At 31.6% G+C, this 23,049-nt stretch overlaps 5 protein-coding genes across 8 annotated transcripts; 2 read left to right on the forward strand and 3 right to left on the reverse strand.

Annotated features, from left to right (window-relative positions):
- Nucleotides 1–1,916: 1,916 nt before the first annotated feature.
- Nucleotides 1,917–9,780, forward strand: LOC146532286 (RNA polymerase II-associated protein 3-like). Of its 4 annotated transcripts, none has more exons than XM_085197160.1 (9): nucleotides 1,917–1,991; nucleotides 2,381–2,488; nucleotides 3,219–3,338; nucleotides 4,405–4,532; nucleotides 4,984–5,194; nucleotides 5,621–5,818; nucleotides 6,084–6,338; nucleotides 6,756–6,951; nucleotides 7,481–9,780. In XM_085197160.1, exons 3-9 carry the CDS (start codon nucleotides 3,243–3,245, stop codon nucleotides 7,567–7,569), a joined length of 1,173 nt encoding a protein of 390 aa, XP_085053286.1. In that variant the 5' UTR covers nucleotides 1,917–1,991; nucleotides 2,381–2,488; nucleotides 3,219–3,242; the 3' UTR covers nucleotides 7,570–9,780. The 4 variants fall into 4 exon arrangements, with proteins under 4 accessions (XP_085053286.1, XP_085053285.1, XP_085053287.1 ...); XM_085197159.1 differs by having other exon boundaries at nucleotides 1,948–2,161; XM_085197161.1 differs by having other exon boundaries at nucleotides 1,962–1,984.
- Nucleotides 9,781–9,852: 72 nt separating this feature from the next.
- LOC146532287 (uncharacterized) lies at nucleotides 9,853–10,633 on the reverse strand (the record flags this gene model as incomplete). Its single annotated transcript, XM_085197771.1, has 2 exons — nucleotides 9,853–10,126; nucleotides 10,468–10,633. Coding segments are annotated over 2 exons (330 nt in total), but the record flags the coding sequence as incomplete, so codon positions are not given.
- LOC146532288 (uncharacterized) lies at nucleotides 10,631–11,725 on the reverse strand. The gene is made up of 2 exons (XM_085197772.1): nucleotides 11,069–11,725; nucleotides 10,631–10,784 (listed from the first exon to the last, which is right to left on the reverse strand). The coding sequence occupies exons 1-2, from the start codon at nucleotides 11,723–11,725 to the stop codon at nucleotides 10,671–10,673; spliced, it is 771 nt and encodes a 256-aa protein (XP_085053898.1). The 3' UTR covers nucleotides 10,631–10,670.
- A 1,917-nt stretch (nucleotides 11,726–13,642) lies between these two features.
- On the reverse strand, nucleotides 13,643–17,320 carry LOC146532289 (uncharacterized). Its single transcript, XM_085197773.1, has 4 exons — nucleotides 16,832–17,320; nucleotides 16,444–16,524; nucleotides 15,936–16,101; nucleotides 13,643–13,851 (listed from the first exon to the last, which is right to left on the reverse strand). The coding sequence occupies exons 1-4, from the start codon at nucleotides 17,276–17,278 to the stop codon at nucleotides 13,688–13,690; spliced, it is 858 nt and encodes a 285-aa protein (XP_085053899.1). The 5' UTR covers nucleotides 17,279–17,320; the 3' UTR covers nucleotides 13,643–13,687.
- Nucleotides 17,321–18,481: 1,161 nt separating this feature from the next.
- LOC146532290 (uncharacterized) lies at nucleotides 18,482–20,378 on the forward strand. Its single transcript, XM_085197774.1, has 3 exons — nucleotides 18,482–19,124; nucleotides 19,729–19,897; nucleotides 20,215–20,378. The coding sequence occupies exons 1-3, from the start codon at nucleotides 18,495–18,497 to the stop codon at nucleotides 20,376–20,378; spliced, it is 963 nt and encodes a 320-aa protein (XP_085053900.1). The 5' UTR covers nucleotides 18,482–18,494.
- Nucleotides 20,379–23,049: the final 2,671 nt, after the last annotated feature.

Below are 23,049 nucleotides of genomic sequence, written 5' to 3' on the forward strand. Positions count from 1 at the left end.
ACTCAACACTGTCTCGAATTCGCAGGAAGCGGAAAACGGAGTGTCATGGCACTACGCTCTCTCTACCCTCCTTGAAGCTGAAAAACGATTTTTAAAATACTAATTAGAATTCCCTGCGTCCACTTAAGCGATTAACGAGAGAGGATGTTCTCAAATGATCAATCAATCTTGTTTATGATCCTAAATAACACTATTTAAATATCATAAAGTAATTAGGACGATATTTAAGTGAACCCTTCAAAACATATATTTAGGCAATATATTTTTCAATAATTTCCATTGAAAGTTCAGAGCACGATGGAGTATTATTACCTGGAGCTAATATACCTAGTTAAACTTAATGAAAAAATGTAGGTACTATAGAATATATTAAAAATATTTTTAAAAATTGCAGAACACGCAAAAGGGATTGGCTATAACACTTCGATCTTTCTAGCTCTAAAATGAAACGCGTGAAAACAATATGTTTTTACTCAGTAGATATAAATTATGAAATTATGTTTTTAACGCCGCTTTTAAATGAGGTGTAGAAAATTATCGCCTTAAGCCTAACATAATATGAATGGATATTTATAACCGTATGACTTTAGATTGTAGCCAGTAAGTAGTAACTACTCGTTTGGATCATACTTAAATATAAGTGTTGTTTAGAAACTGATATTTAATGATACTCTTGCATGATGATCATATATAAAGTTTTCAAATATTTAAATCGATAAATATTTTTGTATATTTATTTACGCTTATATTTCCATTTCTTCACTCTGGTGTCGAGGCAAAGCGCGGCGTTGAGTTCTGCCACTCAACACGCAATGCCTCCAGAATTCTGCAGAAAGTGGGAAACGGAGTGTCTTAAGTGACTAGGTTTCCTCTGCCTACCCTGCTGTGTGAGGGATACAGCTTGAAGCTGATTTAAATATTTTTATTTATTTTCTAAAAGACCAGGCTAATGAGGTATTTTAAGTGGCCACAACTGCACGTAAACCAGATTGTAAGGTGAGGGTGATAAATACTTCCTTTGAGTAAAGTAAAGTAGTGTAAGTGTGCAGTAAAGTAAAAAAAATCTGATGGCGGAATATGGCTAAATAACTACAATCATTACCTATACAACTACTGATAGAAAATAGACATTTTAAATAAGGTTGGTTAATTATCTTGCGATATCTAAAGACATCAAATAGAATTTTTGAGCAATCTATTTGACAAACATATTATAAGTATAAAATGTAGGAACTGGCGTCATTTTCTAAGTACCTAGACTTAACTACATAAAGTTCAACAAATGGATGACTTTTGAAAGTTTATTGGTATTATATTAAGTAAGATAAGTAAGTTATATCACAATGTCAGTCACTTCTTAGTCGTAACTCTTAATACTCTACAAATGGTACAATAAAAATTTAAACGTAATAGATTTATCACTCTCGTGTGGGTCGAACAAATCTAGATTACAAAATTTAAGAGCTAAGTCCAATGCGTCCATTATTGCTTTTTAAAGAATGATTAATGATGCGCTTGGTTTCTAATTTCTCGGTATATTTTACATAACATTTAGTAGAAGATTATAGTTTTAAAATATCTGTAAAATATTTAAAATTTAGTGCACTTACTAAAGCTGCAGGCTTATTAAATATTTTATTATTTGCTAAGTAGGTAAGTATATTTTACTTATATAAATTGAGAATTTTGCCACCAATTTATTTGTTTTTTTTTTTTACAAAACTAGTGGCGGCATCTATGCGTGTTATATTACACTAATATAGATTTAAATAAATTTTATGTGTATTATTATGTACATTACAAATAATAATTATAATATAGCGTATAAATTTTATAAAATTTAAATATTTTTCACTTTTTCTCATAAATTACATATCATAACATACAAAAATTTATTTGATCTTGAAAGATTTCCGAACGCATCGAGCGCCATGACAACGTGAAAACAGTTGAGGTTGACAACTGCTTACTATCGATTTAGCAGGTATTAGGTAAAGAAATCCGTTTTTTTTTCGTGCTAATAAAAATGGACAAAGCTTTTGATATACAAAAGCAAGCTCGGGACAATGTTAAGAGTTTGCAAACCTATCTAACCGACTTACAAAACTGGGAGATTGAGATGAAACGCAAAGAGGCCGCGCTTAACGGTGACTTTGAGCAGGTTTAAACTCAATAACATTTCAACTTAGTGTCTTAAATAAATAGCAGTGGTGTACTATTAGTGTCGTTTCACTCGTAATTCAGTATGTATTTAGTAATATCAGTATCGCAAATGTTGTTTCATACCGGTATCGGTCTTTTTTTGTTATTATTGTATTACATCGGGGCGTTGCTTGAGGATATCAGGAATATTAATATTGAGACCTTTTGGGAACTATAGGAACTACCGCCAGTGAGGAGCAAAAGGATAGAAAGACCTCAAAACAAGAAAAAACAAGACAAAAAGATCGTATCGTCTGATTACGCTGCTTGGGAGAAGTTTGATGTGGTATGTCAAATAACATATTTTTTTAGTTAAAAGTAACATTTAAATTTTCATTATTATATTTCATTAATTAATTATTCTTCATTTTTAAATGCTGCATTTAAAACAGGGTACAGTAAATATAGTAATAGTCGATCCTATTTTTTGTTAAGTTTACTTTTCAAGTAGAAAATAAACAATGCATAGATTCAGATTTATAATCAATATTATTATATTATAAGTATCTGCATGAATTGTATATAATATATAAATTGGCATCAGTGCAGGACCATTTTATGGCATTATATTTTTTATTAAAATTAGTACTTAAAGTATCCCTGCATCTAGTATTACAATGTTAAATTAGATTATAAGTAGATTGAATCAATATAACACTACAAGTTTTCATTGTCTACTGTAAAATTGCATATTTGCATCTAGAAGATCCAGCACTGATGCTGAAAAGAAGCATTTATTTATTGATTGATAAATCTTAATTTAGAATATTGTTGACCCACTGTAAATTATTTATATTTATGTGTATTGTAAAATATTGTCAAAATGTGTACCTTTTAAAATTTCTTCTATTTTCTTTTAATAATATATTTATAGTATATAATCCTTTAAATAATGTATAATTACTGCTATAGTAGCTTTAAATATATAATTAATAAACCTAAAATTGTATATTTTTATTTCCTTTTCTTAAACTCTTAAAAATTGTTGTTTTATTAGGTAAAATTGTATTTTACAGGACAAAGCATGTGAAGAGGTTGATATGGCAGACCTGGGCCCTGTGTCCCTTGATAGCAAGAAAAGTCAACCTGCGAAAATAGAGAAACTGAGAGAAGAAGCACAGTATGAGAAAGAGAGGGTAAGAAAATATGTTTTCTGTTTTGTTTTACAGTATAGCTGACAAGTCATGACTGCCCTTGAGTTAACTGTAGATAGCTGGGTTGTTTTAATGCTGTTGATATACATAAAGCGTAGTTAAGACACAATTTTGTATTCAATTTAAGGAACACTTTGGGATATATAACAGTTTAAATAAGTTTTAACAACCAATCTTGCTATTCACTTGACTAATTTCATATGACAAAATTACGAAAATCGAAGTAAACAAAGTTAATTTAATGAAATCCTTACCAAAAAGTGGGAAATAAAAAAATACTTATAAAATATTTTTAGTGTTTTGCAATCGAGTTTTTTTACTTTATGATTATTATTTATGCATATTTCTAGACAATGAATAATAGAGGACCGTCTTGGCGCAAGAGCACAAGAGTTTGATTGTAACCAACAGATTCCTCATTCATTGTTTTCATTTCGTTCCTCATTCAAAGAAATGAATTTTTGAAATTTTCATTCCCTCATAACGAGACAAAGCGTGGCGTTGAATTTCGCCACTCAATACGCAAGTTTGAAACAGAAGTGTCTTAATGGAAACGGAATGTCTATACTAGGTTCCCAGGTACGCTAAAACTATTCAGGATGAAAGCATCAGCGCTCCTTTTACGGGAACAGCATTTAGGGTAAAATATTTCAAACCCATGCCTAAAAACATTATTTATATATTCATATACCTTTTTATTTTGGTTTTATGTTGCATATTTTTATTCATTTTACAGAAAAAAAGGAGGACACAGATTCTATTACTTCAAAAAACCCGTCTTAAGTTGTTTTAAATCATTCAGCAGCTTTGTTTTGTTATCATTTGCATTTAGCACAGTTTTTTTCATTGGAATATGTAATTTTATTTACGATGCGACGACGACGCGCTTCGGTACAACGTCTGACTGTATACTGTGTCGATGAAATGAATTGTGGACTTAGTTTCGTGACTCGACACCTAATGTTTAGAAGAACCTTAACAAAGAGGTTCCCTCTTTCCGGATACATTGTGAACTTATTTATTTATTTATTTCTTTACATAATTTCAGGGTAATAATTTCGTGAAACAAGAGAAATGGGATGAAGCAATATCATGTTACAATCGTGCAATAGAATTGGTTAAGGATGACGCCATTTATTATGCTAACAGAGGACTTTGCTACTTGAAGAAGGATAGGTGAGTGTTGTTAGAGGGTATAGTGACTCTCTGCTTTCTTTTTTTTTTTAAATTATATTTAGGTCCAATCCAGTCGTGGTGCAGCACCACAAAGCTCCCCACTTAAAAATTAAATATTCATTTAAAATTATATTTCCATTTCTTAGCTCTGGTGTTCTGGTGTTCTCTTAATTTGGCGAAACTTGGGGAACTGAGGGTCTTAGTACTAGGTTCCTTCTGGCTTCCCTGCAATGTGCGGGCTACAGCGTGACGCTGATTTAATTTAATATTTAGATATTGAAGAAAAAAAAGTAATTACTAAATGTGAAAGGTGACTTAATTGATAGTATTTCAGTCATGATTCTAGAATATATGTTCATCTGTTTGAAGATCATCACCAATTTTATAGTTGTTTTTTTACCATTTAAGTTGTGTTTTTTTTTTAGCTTTTCATAATTTTATACTATTTCAGTCTACACCAAGCGGAAACTGACTGTACTCAAGCCCTAAACTTAGATCCAACTTACGTAAAAGCATTACAACGTAGAGCCACAGCGCGAGAGCGACTTGGGTCACTGAGATCTGCTTCACACGATTTAAATGAAGTGCTGAAACTGGAACCTCATAATGCGGCCGCTAGGAAGCAGTTGGAGGCGATTAAAACTAGGATGGGTACTAAAGGGGTAAGTTCTTTGTTTTGGCTTCACACTATATCCTGCATTTAGCCTGGTAGGTATAGGGAACATAGTGTTAATACACTGTTCCCCACGCACGGTCCATTTGGTTAGCGGTGGAACTCTATACTGCACTTTGTCGTGTTACCAGAGCGAGGAATGAAAATATTTAAAATTCATCCCTCAGAGTGGGACACGCAGTGCCTTCAAAATTCGGCGGAAAAAAGATTCTAAATTCGAAAGAATTGGAACACAAGTATCTTAATGGGACAGAGAGAACTTAACACTAGTTTCCCAAGTTCCCTCTGCCTACTCTACTATGTAAGGGATACAGCGTGTAGCTGAAAACATATTAAATTCATATAAAAACTTCTTAAACTACTACTATTTTGGTATATATTACTATAATTTCATATTAATAATACCATTTTACAGTCAAAATCAAAATCTTCACCAACGACCACGCCAACAACCGAAACAAAACCGATAGTTAAACCAAAAACACAACCAAAAATAGTCGAAATAGAAGAAACTAAGAGAGAAATGAGCGCGGCGGAGAAATGGCGGAACGGTCACAATGAAAATATAACAGTTATACGACCTGTTAAGAAACCACCACATTTGAGATCTAAGGTAATTATTAAAAATAGATATTGCTTATTGACTGAACGGAACTCAACGCCGCGTCTTCTCTTCCAGGGTGGGGAAATGAAAATAATTGAAGTCTTGGTGCAGGTGCACAAGTATGTCACTGTAATGTGATGGTTGTGGGTTCGATGCCTATTCTTCTGAATGAATAATTATTTTTAAAATTTTCATTTCTTCAATCTGGGACCAAAGCAACTCATTAAAAAATATATATTACAATAAGTATTATTTTATTTTATTTTTATTTCAGAGAGCTCTAAAACACATCACAATACAAGAAATACCATTGGGCCGTACCCTCTTAGAAAAGCAAAAGATGAAAATATTAGAAATTACCAATTATAATGATACAAACAATAACGATAATGATTCAAACAAAAATGACATTCCCTATGAAATTATACCAAATGATTTGAACCTTGTACCACCTATGAACAGCGTACAGTTCATGTCCGACTGGAAATATTTGAAAGGGAATGATAATGCCAGAAGTGATTATTTAAGTGTAAGTATTTATTAGTTGACTAATACTAGAGGACCTTTTAATGTGTACAATAAGCAATGTTTACGTCACTTAAAAATAGTACTTTGTCAAACGAACACCATGTACATTTCTTTTTATTAATAGAGACCAGTCGTGGTGCACGAGCACAAGCGTTCAACTGGAAACGCGGCAGGATGTGGGTTCGATTCCCACTCGACAAAATTACAAAGCAAGGCACATCTTTGAGATACTGCTTTGCTGCACTTTTTGCCTAACTTTCGAGACATTTCGAGAACGACGCGCTTTTTCTTATTATCTAATAGAAATCGAATCCACAACCGTCGCACTTACATTCGCACATAGTGCCACAGCACTATGGCATCCTCTAATACTTGTATTTTATTATTTTTTAATGTTTAATGATATTTTCATTTACAGATAATAAATCCATCAAAACTACCGTCAATATTCGAGAACGCCCTCGAAAGTGATGTTTTATCAGAAGTTATATACACATTAAACAATAACAAGGAGAAATTTAGACATAGAACGATAACTGCGTATTTAAAGTCATTATGCAGAGTGAAAAGATTCTCCGCTTTAGCTATGTTCTTGACAAGCGAAGATAAGAAATGTGAGTGTTTGTTTTTTTTGTTTTTCACTCTCTACCATTGCTTAGTTTTGAATGTGTGTTCTATGGCTAAACTCAAAGCCGTTATTTGTCTTGTTACCAGATTGGGGAAATGAAAATAATACAATCAAACTATTATTGCATTTAGTAACAAAAAATATTATTGCAAATACTTTTATAAAGAACCTTATTTTTATCCTAAGAGTGGATTATTTTATTAAATATCGCTGTATCCCGTATACAGCAGGGTAGGCAGAGGGAATCTTGTGTTAAGACACTCTGTTCTCCATTTTCTGCTAAATTATTTGAAGCATTGCGTGTTGAGTTGCGAACCTCAACGTGGGGTCTTTACCTTGCCAGAACGAAGAAATAAAGGTATTAAGAAATAATAATCCAGTCTCTAGTGGGGTTTATGGTATAATATTTTTTTTAAGGCTTTTTTATAATCAGGCGATGCATGTGAGTTTTTTCATGCACTGCCTTATTAAAATAAAAATTCTATACTAATATCCACATTTATTTCTTTTTCTAGTGTTACACAACATGCTGTCACACTGTAAAGCGGTTGAAAACCTGAGTGACAGCGAACTGACAGACCTAACTAATAAATATGAACTCTAATTGTATGAGAATAAAGTTTACATTAGATTACACGCTTTTGATGTTTTATCAAAATATGATATTTTTTAGATTTGTTGTGTAAAATAATTGAATGCTTTTAATGTTTATCAGAAACAATTTATTTTTTGTAGTTTATGAGTGGTAAATGTGTTTTGATTTCTGTATTTTGTTTTATTATTTGTTTTATTTAAATTTCTTAAGATGTCACTCTATTTTCTCCGCTTTTTTGGTTATTTAGATGCATGTTTTAAGTAAAGTTATATCTACACAATTTTAAATTCTATCCTATCCTATCATATCCATCCTAATAATATAAAATGTGAAAGTTTATGAGGATAGATGTTCCATTACCACGAAAAAACTACTAAATGTAATGTGTATAATTTACAGTAATTTAGCTTATACAGCAGTATAACACATAGGCTACAATATATGTGAACAATTTGTATAATTTAGCTATAGTATATCAATAAGCAGTCGAAGCCGCGCGTGAGTGCTAGTGTTAACTCTCTTTTAAGATTTGAACCTACAATTATTTTGTGCTTTATCTATTAAAAACGATCATGACGGATTTAAGAATTTTTCTTTTCTAACTATGGAAGAGCACATTAAAAATGTTAAACTATTTTCATTGTGTGTTATTGTATATGAAATACATATGTATGGAGAAAATGGAGGACACATAGATTTAATGTGCCTATTATGTCTAAAATAAAAAATAATATTAATACATAAAATTGTTTTATTTGAATATCATTTGATAAAACATCAAAAGAGTTAATTATTTTAAATATACTTAATGCGAATGGAATTTATTATTACAACATAATATGTAATTAGTTTTCGTTATCTTAGATTAAAGTTTAGTAGCAATTATTTTCGGTTCTGTCAGGTGGTGGGTTCGATTCCCCCTCGTGGAATATTTTTTTTTATTTTCTATTTCTGGTAACGATGCAAAGCCGTCGAGTTCCGCTTCAAGAATTTAGCGGAAAGTGGGGAACGGAAGTGTCTTAATGGGAACGAAGTGTCTTAACACTTGGATCCCAGGTTTTCTCTGATATACAATTTATATACTGTTTTTTTATTTGTTAAAATCGTCCTCATTCTAAGATAACGAATTATTAGGTCGTATGAAATGAAAGTTATAGAAAAATTTATGGAAATTACTTAGAGGTGGTCGTGGCGCGGCGACACTGCGTCTCACTTTAAACACGAAGGTTGGTGAATTGAATAATTATTTATTTTTATCTTCTCGCTCTGCTAATAAGACAGAGCAATGGGTTGAGTTCTGCCACTCAACGTTCAATGTCTGGAAAATTGTGCGGTGCGTTGAGAACAGAGTGTCTCAACACTAGGTTCGCTCTGTCTAACATCAAAATTTAAAAATTGTAACAAATAAAATAAATAATGGATGTTCATTATTTTATTAATTTTAGTCTTATTTAATTTTCGTTGATCTATTTATGTACTTTAACAATTTTGATATAACTTTGATTAATACGACTTTAATATTACGCCTAAAATATATATTTTTAAATAGAACTAATTGAAAGTTTTCGTTGATTTAGTTAAAACTATTTTATTATATTTTTGGTTTTGGTTTTCTTTATTGTTTATTTAAAAATTTATTACTTTGGTAATATACTTAAGTATTATACTTGAATGATAAACTAAGATATAAATAACTTAAGTGGCCTTCTTCTCCACTTTCTTCATATGTTAGTTACTGGTGTTATTTTAGAAATACAATGTAAACTTTATATGACACTAAAGGGGCCACAGTAAATATTTAATTTCCTCGAGTTTCGATTTCGAACCCCGAACCCACAACCAGTTGCTTTGCCTGCGCCACGACTGGCCTATATATAACTTTATACTTATGTGGCCTTACATACTTATATGTAAAGATTTTGTATAATTTAAAGAGTTGTATAATGACGTTATTTAGAGTTTGCACTGTATAATTAGATTTTTTTAATTCGTTCAGAAAGGAAGTGGAGAAGGGAGCGTCTTAACACTAAGTTCTTTCTGCCTACTTATATTAAATATTCTTTTATATCCTGAAAAACAATATGTGTGTTACATTACAAATAGTTTGTTTTTTTTTAATAGAACACTTTTTTTTCGCAAATATTCTAGCTTAGTTTTTATTTTTTTACCTTTAATTGTAATTAGAGGAATAAAGTTCATTTAAATAAATAATGAAATGTGCATTATTTTTTTTATTTTCCTAAATATATTACATTTTCATTAACACAACACAACACAATCGTAAGGCTGAAAATGAGACGTGGAGTCTCTTAAGACTAGGTTCCCTCTGCCTACCCTGTTGTGCGCGGGATACAGCGTGACGCTAAAAAACAGGTTTAATTTACGATCAAATCTTAAATATTTTATTTGATACTCTGCAATAATATTATAGTGTAAGTGACAATAACAGACGATAATGACACTAAAGTTGAATATTCCAGCTTGTAAAAGTTCAGAGCGTGGTACCTCACTGCCCTTGTGAGAAGCAAATTCTTTAGTTCCTTCAATTTTTCACGAACTTCATAAGCTGAAACAAAGTTGTGAGCAAACGGTATAAAATTTTTGAGAAATAATTGTTTTCATTTTATATTTTTTTAACTTTACCAAAAACCTGTAAATGACATGACATTACAATGACTAAGCGCGGAAGTTATGAATTCGATTCCTATTCGGGGGAATGAATTAATTACTCTCGTTTTCCTAGTTCTAATAAAAAGGCACAGCGAGTCGTTGAATTCTGCCACTCAACACAAATTGCCTGGAGATTTTGGCAACAAGTGGAGAACGTAGGTTGTGTATTAACACTAGGTTTCCTTCTAGTTACAATAACAGTATATAAATGTAATTGTTGTAATAATAATAACTCACGTATCCTCTTAAGTAATAAAAAATGGTCGATCAATCGTAAAATTCTCTCGTTCTGTCTGTAGCTCTGCTCGCATCTATAGACGCCGGTGACTATGATTAAAGAACAGCTGATGATGCGTACAGCTGTTGATATTATGGGTATGTTTCCAGTGTTCCTCAAAGGTATATCCTAAAATATTGGTGCATAATTATTATGGATGCTCCTATCTAACGAACGTGAACGGTGTTCCACTAACCAATGTTCCCATTGCTAGTCTTATTAATAAATTCGTCATCATCACCATGTCCAGAAGCAAAGTAAAGCTGCTTACGATTATCTGGAAAATATAACTTTGATTATTGAAAATTAAAATTGTCCGATTACACAAAAACAAAAAAAAGGAAAAATAAACCTAATATTTTATCAGAATTAGTCAGCTTTACACTGAATCCAGGGAGGCAGAGCGAAGAAATGAAATATTAGATGTAGAGAATTATTATTTTTAATTTTCTTCAGTGGGAATCGAATCCACAACCTGTCGCCTCTACAGTCACACTTAGTGCCCTTGCGCCACGACTGGCCTTAATTAATCTTATCATTTGACTATTTATTGAATCTTACCCTTAGTCCATGTTTTATATTTAAATATTCGCACTGCTCGATCAAAAGTAGATAAAGCCTTGGTAAATCCATTACAACGTCCATCCGATTAAAACTGGTCGATTTAAAGCATTCCAATTGTATTCTTTTAGACAGTCTTAGATTTGTCAGGTCTCTCACAATACCCGGCATGTTTTCACAGCGAAAATAATAATCTTCCAATGTATCTGCTACTGCTTTTAAACGATACCACATTTGTGTATAGTTGGATGTCATATCGAGTACACTTAGCATTTTTATTATAACATACAAGTAATCTATCATATAAATTGTAGGAATTATAGTGCCAACGCTAACAGACCACCCTATGTAATCTGCTACCACGGAAATTATCCCAATGGCTGTGAAGGAGTAGCACAAATTTCTGATGGAAATCTTCAGCTTCTTATAATAGCAAGTACCGAGCATGTTGTCAAATTGTTCATATAGCTTCAAATAATCAACGTACTGCTGTCTCCCAAACTTGTATACCAGGCTCATATCTATTATGTATTGCTGATAGCCAATTAAATAAATTATTTGTATAAAATCCTTGAAAATATGGGTTGTGGAGGCGGTATTGAAAGTCTGGATTTTGATGTATACGGCGAAACCATTGAGAACAACCACCAAGGTCATGATGAGGGAAATTCTCCAAATCGGCCATGACCACTTCAAATTAGTTCCATCACGAGAAATGCAAGAAAGGTTAAATGTTCTGAGAACTGTGTTCAACGATTCAAATGTGGATAAGACGTCGAGTTTAGATTTTTTTGGTATAGAAACTTTCATTCTGATGAAACTAGCGGACGCGCGCAGCTTCGCCTGCTTGTTTGCACCTTTAGGGGTGAATTCTAATAAACCATGAAACACGTGTTCAATGAAATATTTTTAAGAGTCTAAGTTTCAAATTTTATAAAAATCGGTGCCGTTTTAATTTTTTTTCCATACAAACTTTCAACCCCTATTTCACCCCTTTAGGGTTAAAATTTTTCAAAATCCCCTCTTAGTGGATGTCCAGATTACGAAAGTAAACATCTGTGGTTACGGCTGTGCGCGCGTCTTACCTCAGTCAGTGAGGACAAGTCCTTTTATATATATAGATAGATTAGTAAGACAGCTATCGCACTAAATGGTGATTGTTGTTATAAAGTAATTTCATATGAAGTAAGTAATTTTATAACATATTAATTGGATATTACGTGTTCGATCAAGGTTGGTAATATAATGATTGGAGTTTTTTTATAGACATCAAAGTGGGCTGTAATGCCTAGGAATATGTAAAAATTATGACTCATGCCAAACCTTCATTTCATCAAATAGTGTTTTTAATTTTAAGTGCTTTGAAATATCTTTTTTTTTATTTAATATTTTTATTTAGTCTGCGAGAAAAACTTAAGACGGTGAAGCACTTCGGCAAATTTCATTTCTTGAAAGGATTTAAAAATATTATCTTAAAATGTTTTGAGCTCCCAATTTTTTTTAGGATTTTATTATTACTTACGAAAATAGACATGTCCATATAATTCATGTTATATAAACGTTCGAGCATATTAAGAAAGTAATTTAAATATAAATAATATTGGAACGAAGTTCCTTACGGCAGGCTTGGAAGGGATAGGGATTTCGCTGCGTGACCGAACTGAAAAAAATGTGATAGTAAAACCGTAAGAAAAATGTGTGGAATAAAACCGTTGAATGAGACGTGCGCAGGCGCGACAGTCGCATACACAGACGAGTAGTGTATAATACCTTTCTCTTTCTCCCTCTTTCTTTTTTTAGTTGATAATTTGAATTACGATGTTTTTTTATTTTAAGTAATTTATTATTTCCTAAAATACTGAATTTCCTAAATACTTTCTTGTACTTAAATAAAAACTAATCAGCAAAATTTAAAAGAAAAATCAAGAAAATTGAGCACGACTTTTTTTGCAATTTGTGTCGATTCTACATTAGCCGAAGGAACTTCGTTCCTACCTGGTGTCCCACGACACCACATTTTTTTTTTTTTTTATATTTCTTTAATGTGAAAATCCAACGACAGGTGATTTCAAATGTTTGATTTGCGTAATCAAAAATTATTCAACTTCACCCCGTATTTAAATATATATGTCAAATAAGTATTCTGTTTGTGAGAAGGCCGGAGAGTGGAAAATTTCACCAGATTATCTCTACTAGGCCTTTGTATTCGGCATGTCACAGGGTAGGCAGAGTCAATCTAGTGTAAATACTCTCAACTTCTCGCAGAATTCTGGAAGCTTTGCGTGTTGAGTAGTAGAACTCAAAGCCCCGCTTTTGTCGATTGTACGTAGTACTTAGTAGAAGATTAAATAAAATTGTATAAATGTATCACTCATTACTTTTACATCAATCATTGACTCCACTATAATTTTATTAAAAAAATTATATCGAAGTTATATTTATTATATTTTTCCGTTACGTTATTACTGCACTATATTAAAATTAATAGATATTACGAATAGATAAGCTGAATGTGATGATAATTCCTTCAATTTTTCAAATGAGAATAAAAGAAAATATTGGTACCAATTCAAATCTTTATTAAAATTAAGTTTTGTTTAAAATTAAATCTAAAACATTTTATTTAATACTCTGCATCAATATTATAGTGTAAGTAACAACAACTGAGGATATTGATACTAAGGTTGCATATTCCAGCTGGTAAAAGTTCATGGCGTGGTACCTCACTGCTCTCGTAAGAAGCAAATTCTTTAGCTCCTTCAAACTTTCACAGACTTCATAAGCTGAAAAGTTATAAACAAATAGTAAATAGATATTATACGAGTATACTTTTATTATACAAGAGAATAAATTTCAAATTCAAATATTTTTATTCAAAATAAAAAGTTACAAGCTTTATTTTTTGTACGTCAAATAATTTGCCACCAGTTCACAAAAGTTAGTACCTCAGAACTGAGAAGAACCGGCGCAAGAAACTCAGCGGGACTTATTTTACATTTTTAAATATAAATTATTATAAAAAAAAAAATATTCATAAATAACTATTAAGTTAAATATTGGTTTCTTTTTTTGTTTGATTGTAAACGCGAATGTGTAGGTTTGATTACCACTTAGGGAATGAATTGTTTTAATTGTCTCACTTTGGTCTCAAGATAAATGCTTTGTTGACTTCCACTACTCAAAACAGAATGTCTCGAAAATTGGGGAACGAGGTGTCTCAACTAGACTTCTGCCTAGCCTGTGATATAGGAAGAAATGTAAAGTCCTCAGGAAAAAAATAATAATTATGTAATTTCGAATTAGTTAATTATTTATTGTTAGAAATAATGACCATAGAGGTTAAATAAGAACGACTCTAATTACTGGCTGACACTTTTATGAAGATCACTAACGTCACTCTGCCCGATGAATTCTTTAGAACCGGATATTGTTATTAGACTGCTAGATACCCTTTTATTTTTTTTTATTTTTTTTTTATTTTATTAAGTTTACCAACGGCTCATACATTATTACATTTCAGTAAATCTAACTTAAAAACTAAAAACAATTAATGTACTGCCACTTAAAGATAAACACTGCATGCAATATAAAGAGGTTGTGAACAATCGTGAAATGGTAATTTATATAAACATAGGGTTGCTAATAAATAAGCGCGTATAAAAATTACATAAAAATATACTAAAAACTAGATTAAGGGATACACACAAATGGGTACATAACCAGGACCATCAGTAATAATATAATTTACATACGTTGTATTACTTTCTTAAAAGCTGTTAAATACATTTTAAAGATATCAATATACGTGGACACACTACATTTCTTATTATAAAGTGAGCTAAGTCTTGTAATAGGAGAATTAGATCCTAATTTTGTTCTCCGTTGCGGTGGTGCAAACAAACGGATAGGTTTTCGAGGTATTTTACGGGGTATAGTAAAAGAGAGTTTAGAGAGAAAACGCGGACAATATATGTTATAATTTACTAATTTATATAAGAAAATTAAGTCAATGGCGTCTCTCCGAGTATTAAGGTCAGATATTTTAAAGTAATCTAGTGATTCTCTATAAGAGTATTTGTCTCGTTTAACTCTATTAAAAGAAAACGCGAGATGTCTAACAAATCTCTTTTGCACCCGTTCAATACGCAATGCATGTGTTGCAAAATGAGGACGCCAAACAACGCTCCCATACTCCAACATTGACCTTACAAGACAGTTGTATAAAATGATTTTCGTTTTAGGTTTTTTAAAAAATCTAGAAATTCTAATTACAAAGCCTAACATTTTTGAAGCTTTTTTTATCAAGAAATCCATATGAGGAACAAAAGTTAATCTATCAATTGTGATTCCTAAATCTTTTATGGTCTGTGTCTCACTGATTTGCGCATTCTTAATGAAGTAGGCTGATGGTATAATATTATTCTTTCTTGTAAATTTAATATGAAAACATTTCGATACATTAAGCTCCATACTATTATTTTGACACCAACTAACTAGGGCATGTTAGTCTTTTTGAAATTTTACTACATCCTCCCAAGTTTCAATTATTTTATACAACTTTAAATCGTCTGCAAACAACAATGGAGTGGAATAGTTAAAACATAGTGGAAGGTCATTGATAAATACGTTGAACAATATTGGACCAAGGTGTGAACCTTGTGGTACACCAGAAAATATTTTACATGAATAGGAAGTAAATCCGTTAACCACAACAAAAAATGAGCGTTGCGATAAATAAGAACCTAGCCAATCCCTTTAGTTGTTTAATAATTATTTGAAGCCTTGTTTTAATTCATTACCTTTCCCACTTTATTTAATATTTCCAATAGTTTCTTATACTTAATATTATAATTGAATTATAACTTACGTATCCTTTTAAGTAATATCAAATGGTCAATCAACCGCACAATCCTCTCATATTGTCTATAGCTCTGCTCGCATCTATAGATGCCGGTGACTAGGACCAGAGAACAGCTGATGATGCGTATAATTGTCGAAATGATGGGAATAATTCCAGAATTTTCAGGTATGTCCTAAAATATTTGTACATAATTTTCATGGCCGTCATAGCGCGGTAGGGCTAAGTCTGTGTGTGTGGCGGAATTCAACGCCGCGCTTTGCCTCGACACCAGAGCGTAGAAATTATAATATAAATTAAATAAATATTTTATTTCCTCGAGTGGGGATTGAACCCATAAACGTCGCGTTAGTCACACCCTTGTGCCACTGCGCTACGACAGCCTTGCAATTATAAATATAATTTATGGAATAAAACTATTTAAATGTTTTTTTACATAATTTATCTGATATTTTAGTAAAAGCAAGAAATTTTCTAAACTAACTCTTGGCCCTTAACGGCCTAAGAGCAGTCTTACCAATGTCCCTGTTGTTAGTCTTATTAATAAGTTCGTCATCATCACCAAGTCCAGGAGCAAAGTAACGTTGCTTACGATAATCTGTAAGATGTGACACTACATTAAAAACGTATTAAGTATAAATTATACTAATAAAAATGAATTAGCTGTTATTTATATTTATTACAGTACTTAATAGTAGCTCTTTATCATTACTTTAAATTTCGATTGGTTTAGTAAGATAATATTTAGTTATTTTTTTTAGGAATAAAGTAATAATAGAATTAACAGAGTCAGATAATATTCAGAAATCAACTGACTCAAATAGAAAAAATACTATTTTTGTATTTGGACCTGTAGATTTATAGAGAAAGTTAATAATCATGATAAAAGAAAACATAAATCTTACCCTTATTCCATGTTTTGTATTCAAATAATCAAACTGCTCAATCAAAAGTAAATAAAGTCTTGGCAAATCCATTATAATGTTCATTTGATGAAACCTAACCGATTTTAAACAATCCAAATGTTTTATTGTAGACTTCTTTAAATTTGTCAGGTCTTTTCCAATGCCCCACCTGTTCTCACAGCAGAAGTAGTAATCTTCTAGTGTGTCTGCTAGTGCTTTTAATCGGTACCACATTTGGGTGTAGTTGGATATCATGTCGAGAATACTTAGCATTTTCACTATAATGTATACGTATTCTATCATATATATCGCAGGTATTGTAGAGTCGTAGTAAACAGACCACGCTATATAATCTGTTGTTTCAGTGATGATGCTGATAGCTGTGAAGAAGTAGCACAAGTTTCTGATAGAAGTCTTCAGCTCTCTATAATAGTACGTTCCTAGCATATTATCATACTCTTCGTACTGCTTTAAATAGTCAATATATTGCTGCCTTCCAAATTTGTAAACCAAACTTATGTCTATTATATATTGCTGATAACCAATTAAATAAACTATTAGTAAGACTTCTTTAAAAATTTGACTTGGGGAATCGGTATTGAAATTTTGAATTTTTATGTATACAGTTAAACTGTTGACAACAATCACTAGAGTCATGATTAGAGAAATTTTCCAAATCGACCACGACCACTTTAAACTAGTTCCTTCGCGATAAACGCAAGAAAGGTTAAATATTCTGAGAATGGTGTTTAATGAACCGTATGTGGATAACACATCGAGTTTAGATTTTTTTGGAATAGACACCCTCATCTTGAATTAAACTAGTAGTAGAGTTATTGCTGTGAATTATGACTCGACGTTATAATACAATTTCATATTTGAAGTCGTTTTGTAATATATATTAACTTAATATTAGGCAAATTGTTCTATCAAGGTTATAATATAATAACTAGGGTTCCCTATTTTTTTTACCTTTTTTATAGACCTCAAATACCCAACATATGCACAAACTTGCAGCTATGCTGAGGTTTAGCCATCTTATCAATACAGCTAAGGAGCCGTGAATTCTGTTATCCGCGACAATAAGGCTTTCCATTGATTTCGTAGCGACTGTCTCTACTAAGCAATACAGCACATATTTTCCAAATATACTACCTTCGTTCATTAGTAATGTTGACTAGTGGTAGGACGTTGTGTTATATCCTCTGAACGGGAATTGAATCTGTTGCCATTGTTTGCAGTCTTTACAGTCCCATGCCACGAAATGGTTTTAATGGTAGATTAAATTCAATTATATTCTTTACTTATTATTTTTACATCAACCTAATGTTTTATATGAAAATATTCCACTATAATTTAAAATATGATTATATTATAGCAATTTTCAGACTATATTATTACCGTACATATATAAATTAATAGATACTATCAATAGATAAGTAATGTGATGACAATACAGCAAACGCCATTGTTCATTCGCAACATGAAGGTCTACGATATTAAAAACAGTAAGCCCAATGAAGCTTATTCTGCTATATCTGGATTAAATAATTTCTTATCCTTGTTTGGTCTGTCCCGAATTTATAAGGACAAAGGAATATTACTGTACAACAGTTCCTTATATAAAATATGTATATTAATAGTACTTTTGTTCATAGCAAACATGTATACGGTTTATGACAAGATTCAAAATTCTGGAAGTGTTAAGATCGATTTTGATGAAATTTATCAAATGGCCTTCTTGCTTGGTTATTTACAATATATTATAGATATAATCTTCGTCTATAGATACGGTAGACAACCAGCGGTTATGTATTTCGTTACTTACGATCACATTGACAGAATCATAGGAATGACATATTACAAGAATATTAGAAAAGATTTTAGAAATATATGTATTTTCTTCATTATAATACTCTCGGTAAGTCTCATAGCCGAATATTTGGCATATGCTATGAGCTTTGGCTGGACTGTGTCACTCTTGCACCTCATGGACTACATTTATCTCGGAATTAGGATGCTTGGGAGCTTAGATGTCACTTTGAATGTTGTGCAAGTCATATATAGACTGAGGACTATTGGAGATTTACTTGAAAATTATTATAGTACAGATATTGATGTAGATATGTTTAAAAATATTGGAAATAATATTTGGACCACAGATGAAGGAAAGAAAATTTCAAGCATTAAATTTCTGAGTTACAACAGACAAAATATAGTATTGTGGCTAAGTAGATGTTACCTGTTTCTGAACGAACAGACTGAATATATAAACACAATGTATGGGTTTAGGGTAAGTAATTTATTAATTAACTATTTTTTTTTATATATAAGTTCTCTGATCTATTTGTATGACATTGAAACAAAATGGCTTCGTGTAACTTAATTTTTCTTCGCTTTCAGATTATATTTAATAGTACTCTATATTTAATAGATATGGTGTTTCTGATTAATATGATAATTCGTTACCTAATGGGTACAACACTGGTAAGCTAAAATTTCAAATCAATACATAAAATAATGAACCGATTCATTTGTAAATGTGTAATCTATTTAGATCCGATAGTGTTTCTCCTTTTAATAATTTATATTTCACTCTATTCTCCTAGACTGCTTTATAAATAGACATTGGTATTTTTTGGTAGAATGTTCAACCTAATATTTCATTAACTTTAGTAAAGGAACCATTTTTCATTTCACTCATGAAGCTAGTTATATTCTCAGGACGCAAACTCAACGTCTACTTTAACTGAACCAAAGATATAAAAATTATTAAAAAATTAATATATTATAAAAAACATGATATTATAGAATTAATTTATCACATGGGATATGTGTATGTCTAATGTATGTATCTAAAAGTGTCTATTAATTATTTCTAACTAAAACATATTCAGGTAGCCGGACACTACAACTCTAGCTGTCTGCCAGTAGTGTCGACACTCATGAGAGCGACGATAGAGTCTCTAGTGCTGGTGTGCGGAGTGTACCACGCTGAAGCAACGTATAGGGAAGTGGATAGAATTGTGTTGACTGTTGATCGTCTTGTGATAAACAAATTGACTAGTAAGAGATATTTCTATTATCATATTTTTTTTACAATATAATATTATGAAGATTTAGTAAATTTTCAGTGTTTAAAGCATAAAATACACAAAAATATGTTATAATTCTCAATCGCTCGCAATTTTATTTGGATATGGACTTTAAGACGTATACTGGAAAATCTTTATATTTCCCTCTTTTAGTGATCTACCGTATACTTAAAGAAGGCCCTTAAAGGCCCCACATGCCAAATTTAAAATTGCTTTCGTCTGTACGTTGTCTGTCGATCATGTAACAATAACATTATAACAATTTTAATTTTAAATAACAATTTTTAGCAAAAGACATCCAAGAATCATTGAAAGAACTCAAAAATCTAATACTATCAAGACCGATCATCTACCATGCGCTGAAGTTCTACAGACTGGATTACACCACCATGGTCTCTATGGCAGCTACGATTGTCACTTACACTATTATATTGTTGCAAAATGTTCAGTAAATTAAGTTTAATAATTTATTAGTTTTGCTTAAAAAAAAACAAAGCGCAGAATTAATTTCCGCCACTCATTCACAACTGATCACAACCGAATTCATTCACAACTGTCACGGTTACGTAGACGTTGTTCACCTGATTCACCACGGCCTCAATAGGCAGCATATATAAAAAGTATAGTTAATTTAATGATTTATTAACGTGATAAAGTCTTATAAATCGATTAAAGCTGGTTGCACGTCCGCAAGACTCATTGTCACGTTCCGCCTGATCCGCGAGTACAAGCGAGAGAGAAGAATAAGCGATAGAGAGGTACGATCAGTGTTCGCATTGTCACGCATCTATCAATTGTAACTTGTAATTAAATAGCACTTTTTTGTATTATAGAAAATAATATAATAAAATATTTTTAAATTAATGAGAACAAACTTTCTTGAACAACGTAAACTTACTTTAGAATTTATTTAAAATACATTTAGTACAACGAGATCACATTATTGAATTGTAAATTTTCCAATTGAACTGATAGGGCGGTGTCAACTTGACTAATGTTGTGAAATCAATCTTCCCCTATTCATTTTGTCTTTGGGATTTATTAGAAGAAGAATCTTTTTTGTAGTAAAAGTGGGATTATCGTGTGAGGCTGTCATGGCGCAGGGGCACAAGCGTGGGACTGTAAAGGTGACGGTTGTGGGTTTGACTTTCACTCGGAGAAATACAGACGGAGAAAACAAAGAACTCACCTCACTTCTCCCATATCATTAGTGTAATTTATAGTTATTAGTTGAAATAATATTTATTATTTTGACATACAATCAGAAACGTGATTGGTTTAAGTTCGATTCTCATTGAGGGGAATCAATTATTTTCGTTTCCCTCTTGTGGTAAGGAACGGTGAACCTCGGTAAACTTTGTATTAGAACTGGCTATCATCAGTTAATTCTATATCAACGTGTAACAATAAGAAAATAATCCACTTGCAACCATAGTTAATTATTTATTTAACTTATCAATTTGTTAATTTGATTAAAAGCTGACGCCCTCGATCTGTTAATTAATTTACTCCGAAATTGTAGTCTTCTTTATTATTTTCTCGCTTTTATTTTAGTGACTGTAAACACAATGGTTGTAGGTTTTATTCTTATGAGGGGAAGTAAATTAATTTTATTTTCTTCACTGTGAAAACAAGAAAAAGTGTGCAGTCCACTCAGTGTAGAATAGAGTGTCAAAACACTAGCTTCCCTCTGCTTACACTACAAGATATTTTTTTTAGGAATATGTTAAATGTATTGTAAAGCTTCTATTTCCTCCGCTTTTCGAATATTTCGTGTTCAGACTTTGGTAATTAATGCTAACGTCGCGCTTAGTCTTGTTAGACATAATTATCAAAAATTTCTCTCATTATATAAGTAGTTTTCTCGATTTTAATTGAATTAGTGTTGCTATTGTCATAAATCTACTTTAATAATTACAATAATTGATACCACTTTGTGCCTCTATGCCATGACGGGCTATTGAAATACATACATATATTAATATTTAAAACATATTATTCCGGCACGTTATGCCTAATCGAGTTGAAATAGAGAAATTTATGGATATTAGTAATATAACGATTGATTTTGTGGTAATGCAGCATTATTGTTTAATATAGTGACTATAAGGTCATTTATATGATATTAAAATTGATCGGAAAACTGTAGAAGTGTTCTCACACTAGGTTCCCAGGTTCCCTCTGGCATCCAGCCATGAGCGAAGCTAAAAAAATGTAAGTTCAATTGCTACTAGCTACTTAACTAAGATTGTCAATTAATTAACACGCTTTTATTAGGTCGAGTATAACTATGTTATAAAATCTAAAAATCTAAATAAAACGCTTTTCTAATTGTTGTATCATCATGAAAATTGCCAATTATATGTATATTAGATTACAATATACTATTATAAGGCCATCCAGCTGTTCTGATGATGAAATTGGAAGATGGCTGACGGAACCTTGGGCTGTCTACTAATAAATATATCGAGTTTGTGCTTATTATGTTTGTCTTATTAATGTGCTCTGTTGAAAAAACGTGTTATTAATTTCTATAGCTTATAATTATATTATGCAACGGAATAATTCGTTTGATTAAATGTCTTAATCTCAGGAACGTGTATTTTTTTTATTGTGCTTTTAAACTATTTAACAAGGAAGATTATAGCCTATAAGCTATATTAGAAGTCGTTAACTTTCATTCGTCACACACTCGGTCTTAGTTGTTTCCTTTTCCCTGTGGCGGCAAAGTGTAGGAAAAACATAGTATAATATACAATAATGGTGGTAAATAATAAAAAAAAATAAAACAAGGGGTTCTAATAACGAATGGCTCGCCAACGTCCGCTTGCGACTCTTCCTGAAATGATAAAAACAATTTTTTGACAATGTTTTGCTAGTTTATTTTAATGAAATAGGATATGTGATATTACAATATTAGAATCATTTTTTTTTCATGGCTTCACGCTGTATCCCGCACGTAGCAGAATAGGTAGAGGGAACCTGGGAATAAAAAAAATGCACTTTCTGCCGAATTCTAGAGGCATTGTGCATTAAGCGTGGTGCACAATGGCGTGCGTTGCGTTGTGCCTCATTACCAGAGCGAAGAAATTAAAATATTAAAAATTCCATTTCCTCGATTGG

This window comes from Heliconius melpomene, chromosome 14 (genome assembly GCF_056956725.1).
Source record: "Heliconius melpomene rosina isolate 202511_hmr_F chromosome 14, ASM5695672v1, whole genome shotgun sequence".
Lineage (NCBI taxonomy): Eukaryota > Metazoa > Arthropoda > Insecta > Lepidoptera > Nymphalidae > Heliconius > Heliconius melpomene.

What these genes read in the sequence shown, in the direction of transcription:
- LOC146532286 (XM_085197159.1), top strand. Translation starts at nt 2,027, where the DNA reads ATGGACAAAGCTTTTGATATACAAAAGCAAGCTCGGGACAATGTTAAG. An exon ending in CACAGTATGAGAAAGAGAGG is followed by an intron (nt 3,339 to 4,404) that starts GTAAGAAAATAT and finishes ACATAATTTCAG; the next exon opens with GGTAATAATTTCGTGAAACA. An exon ending in CCAGAAGTGATTATTTAAGT is followed by an intron (nt 6,339 to 6,755) that starts GTAAGTATTTAT and finishes TTTCATTTACAG; the next exon opens with ATAATAAATCCATCAAAACT.
- LOC146532288 (XM_085197772.1), bottom strand. Translation starts at nt 11,725, where the DNA reads ATGACCTTGGTGGTTGTTCTCAATGGTTTCGCCGTATACATCAAAATC. An exon ending in ATATAAAACATGGACTAAGG is followed by an intron (nt 10,785 to 11,068) that starts GTAAGATTCAAT and finishes TATATTTTCCAG; the next exon opens with ATAATCGTAAGCAGCTTTAC.
- LOC146532289 (XM_085197773.1), bottom strand. Translation starts at nt 17,278, where the DNA reads ATGCTAGGAACGTACTATTATAGAGAGCTGAAGACTTCTATCAGAAAC. An exon ending in ATACAAAACATGGAATAAGG is followed by an intron (nt 16,525 to 16,831) that starts GTAAGATTTATG and finishes CACATCTTACAG; the next exon opens with ATTATCGTAAGCAACGTTAC. An exon ending in GACTAACAACAGGGACATTG is followed by an intron (nt 16,102 to 16,443) that starts GTAAGACTGCTC and finishes CAAATATTTTAG; the next exon opens with GACATACCTGAAAATTCTGG.
- LOC146532290 (XM_085197774.1), top strand. Translation starts at nt 18,495, where the DNA reads ATGTATACGGTTTATGACAAGATTCAAAATTCTGGAAGTGTTAAGATC. An exon ending in ACACAATGTATGGGTTTAGG is followed by an intron (nt 19,125 to 19,728) that starts GTAAGTAATTTA and finishes AAACATATTCAG; the next exon opens with GTAGCCGGACACTACAACTC. An exon ending in TGTGATAAACAAATTGACTA is followed by an intron (nt 19,898 to 20,214) that starts GTAAGAGATATT and finishes AACAATTTTTAG; the next exon opens with CAAAAGACATCCAAGAATCA.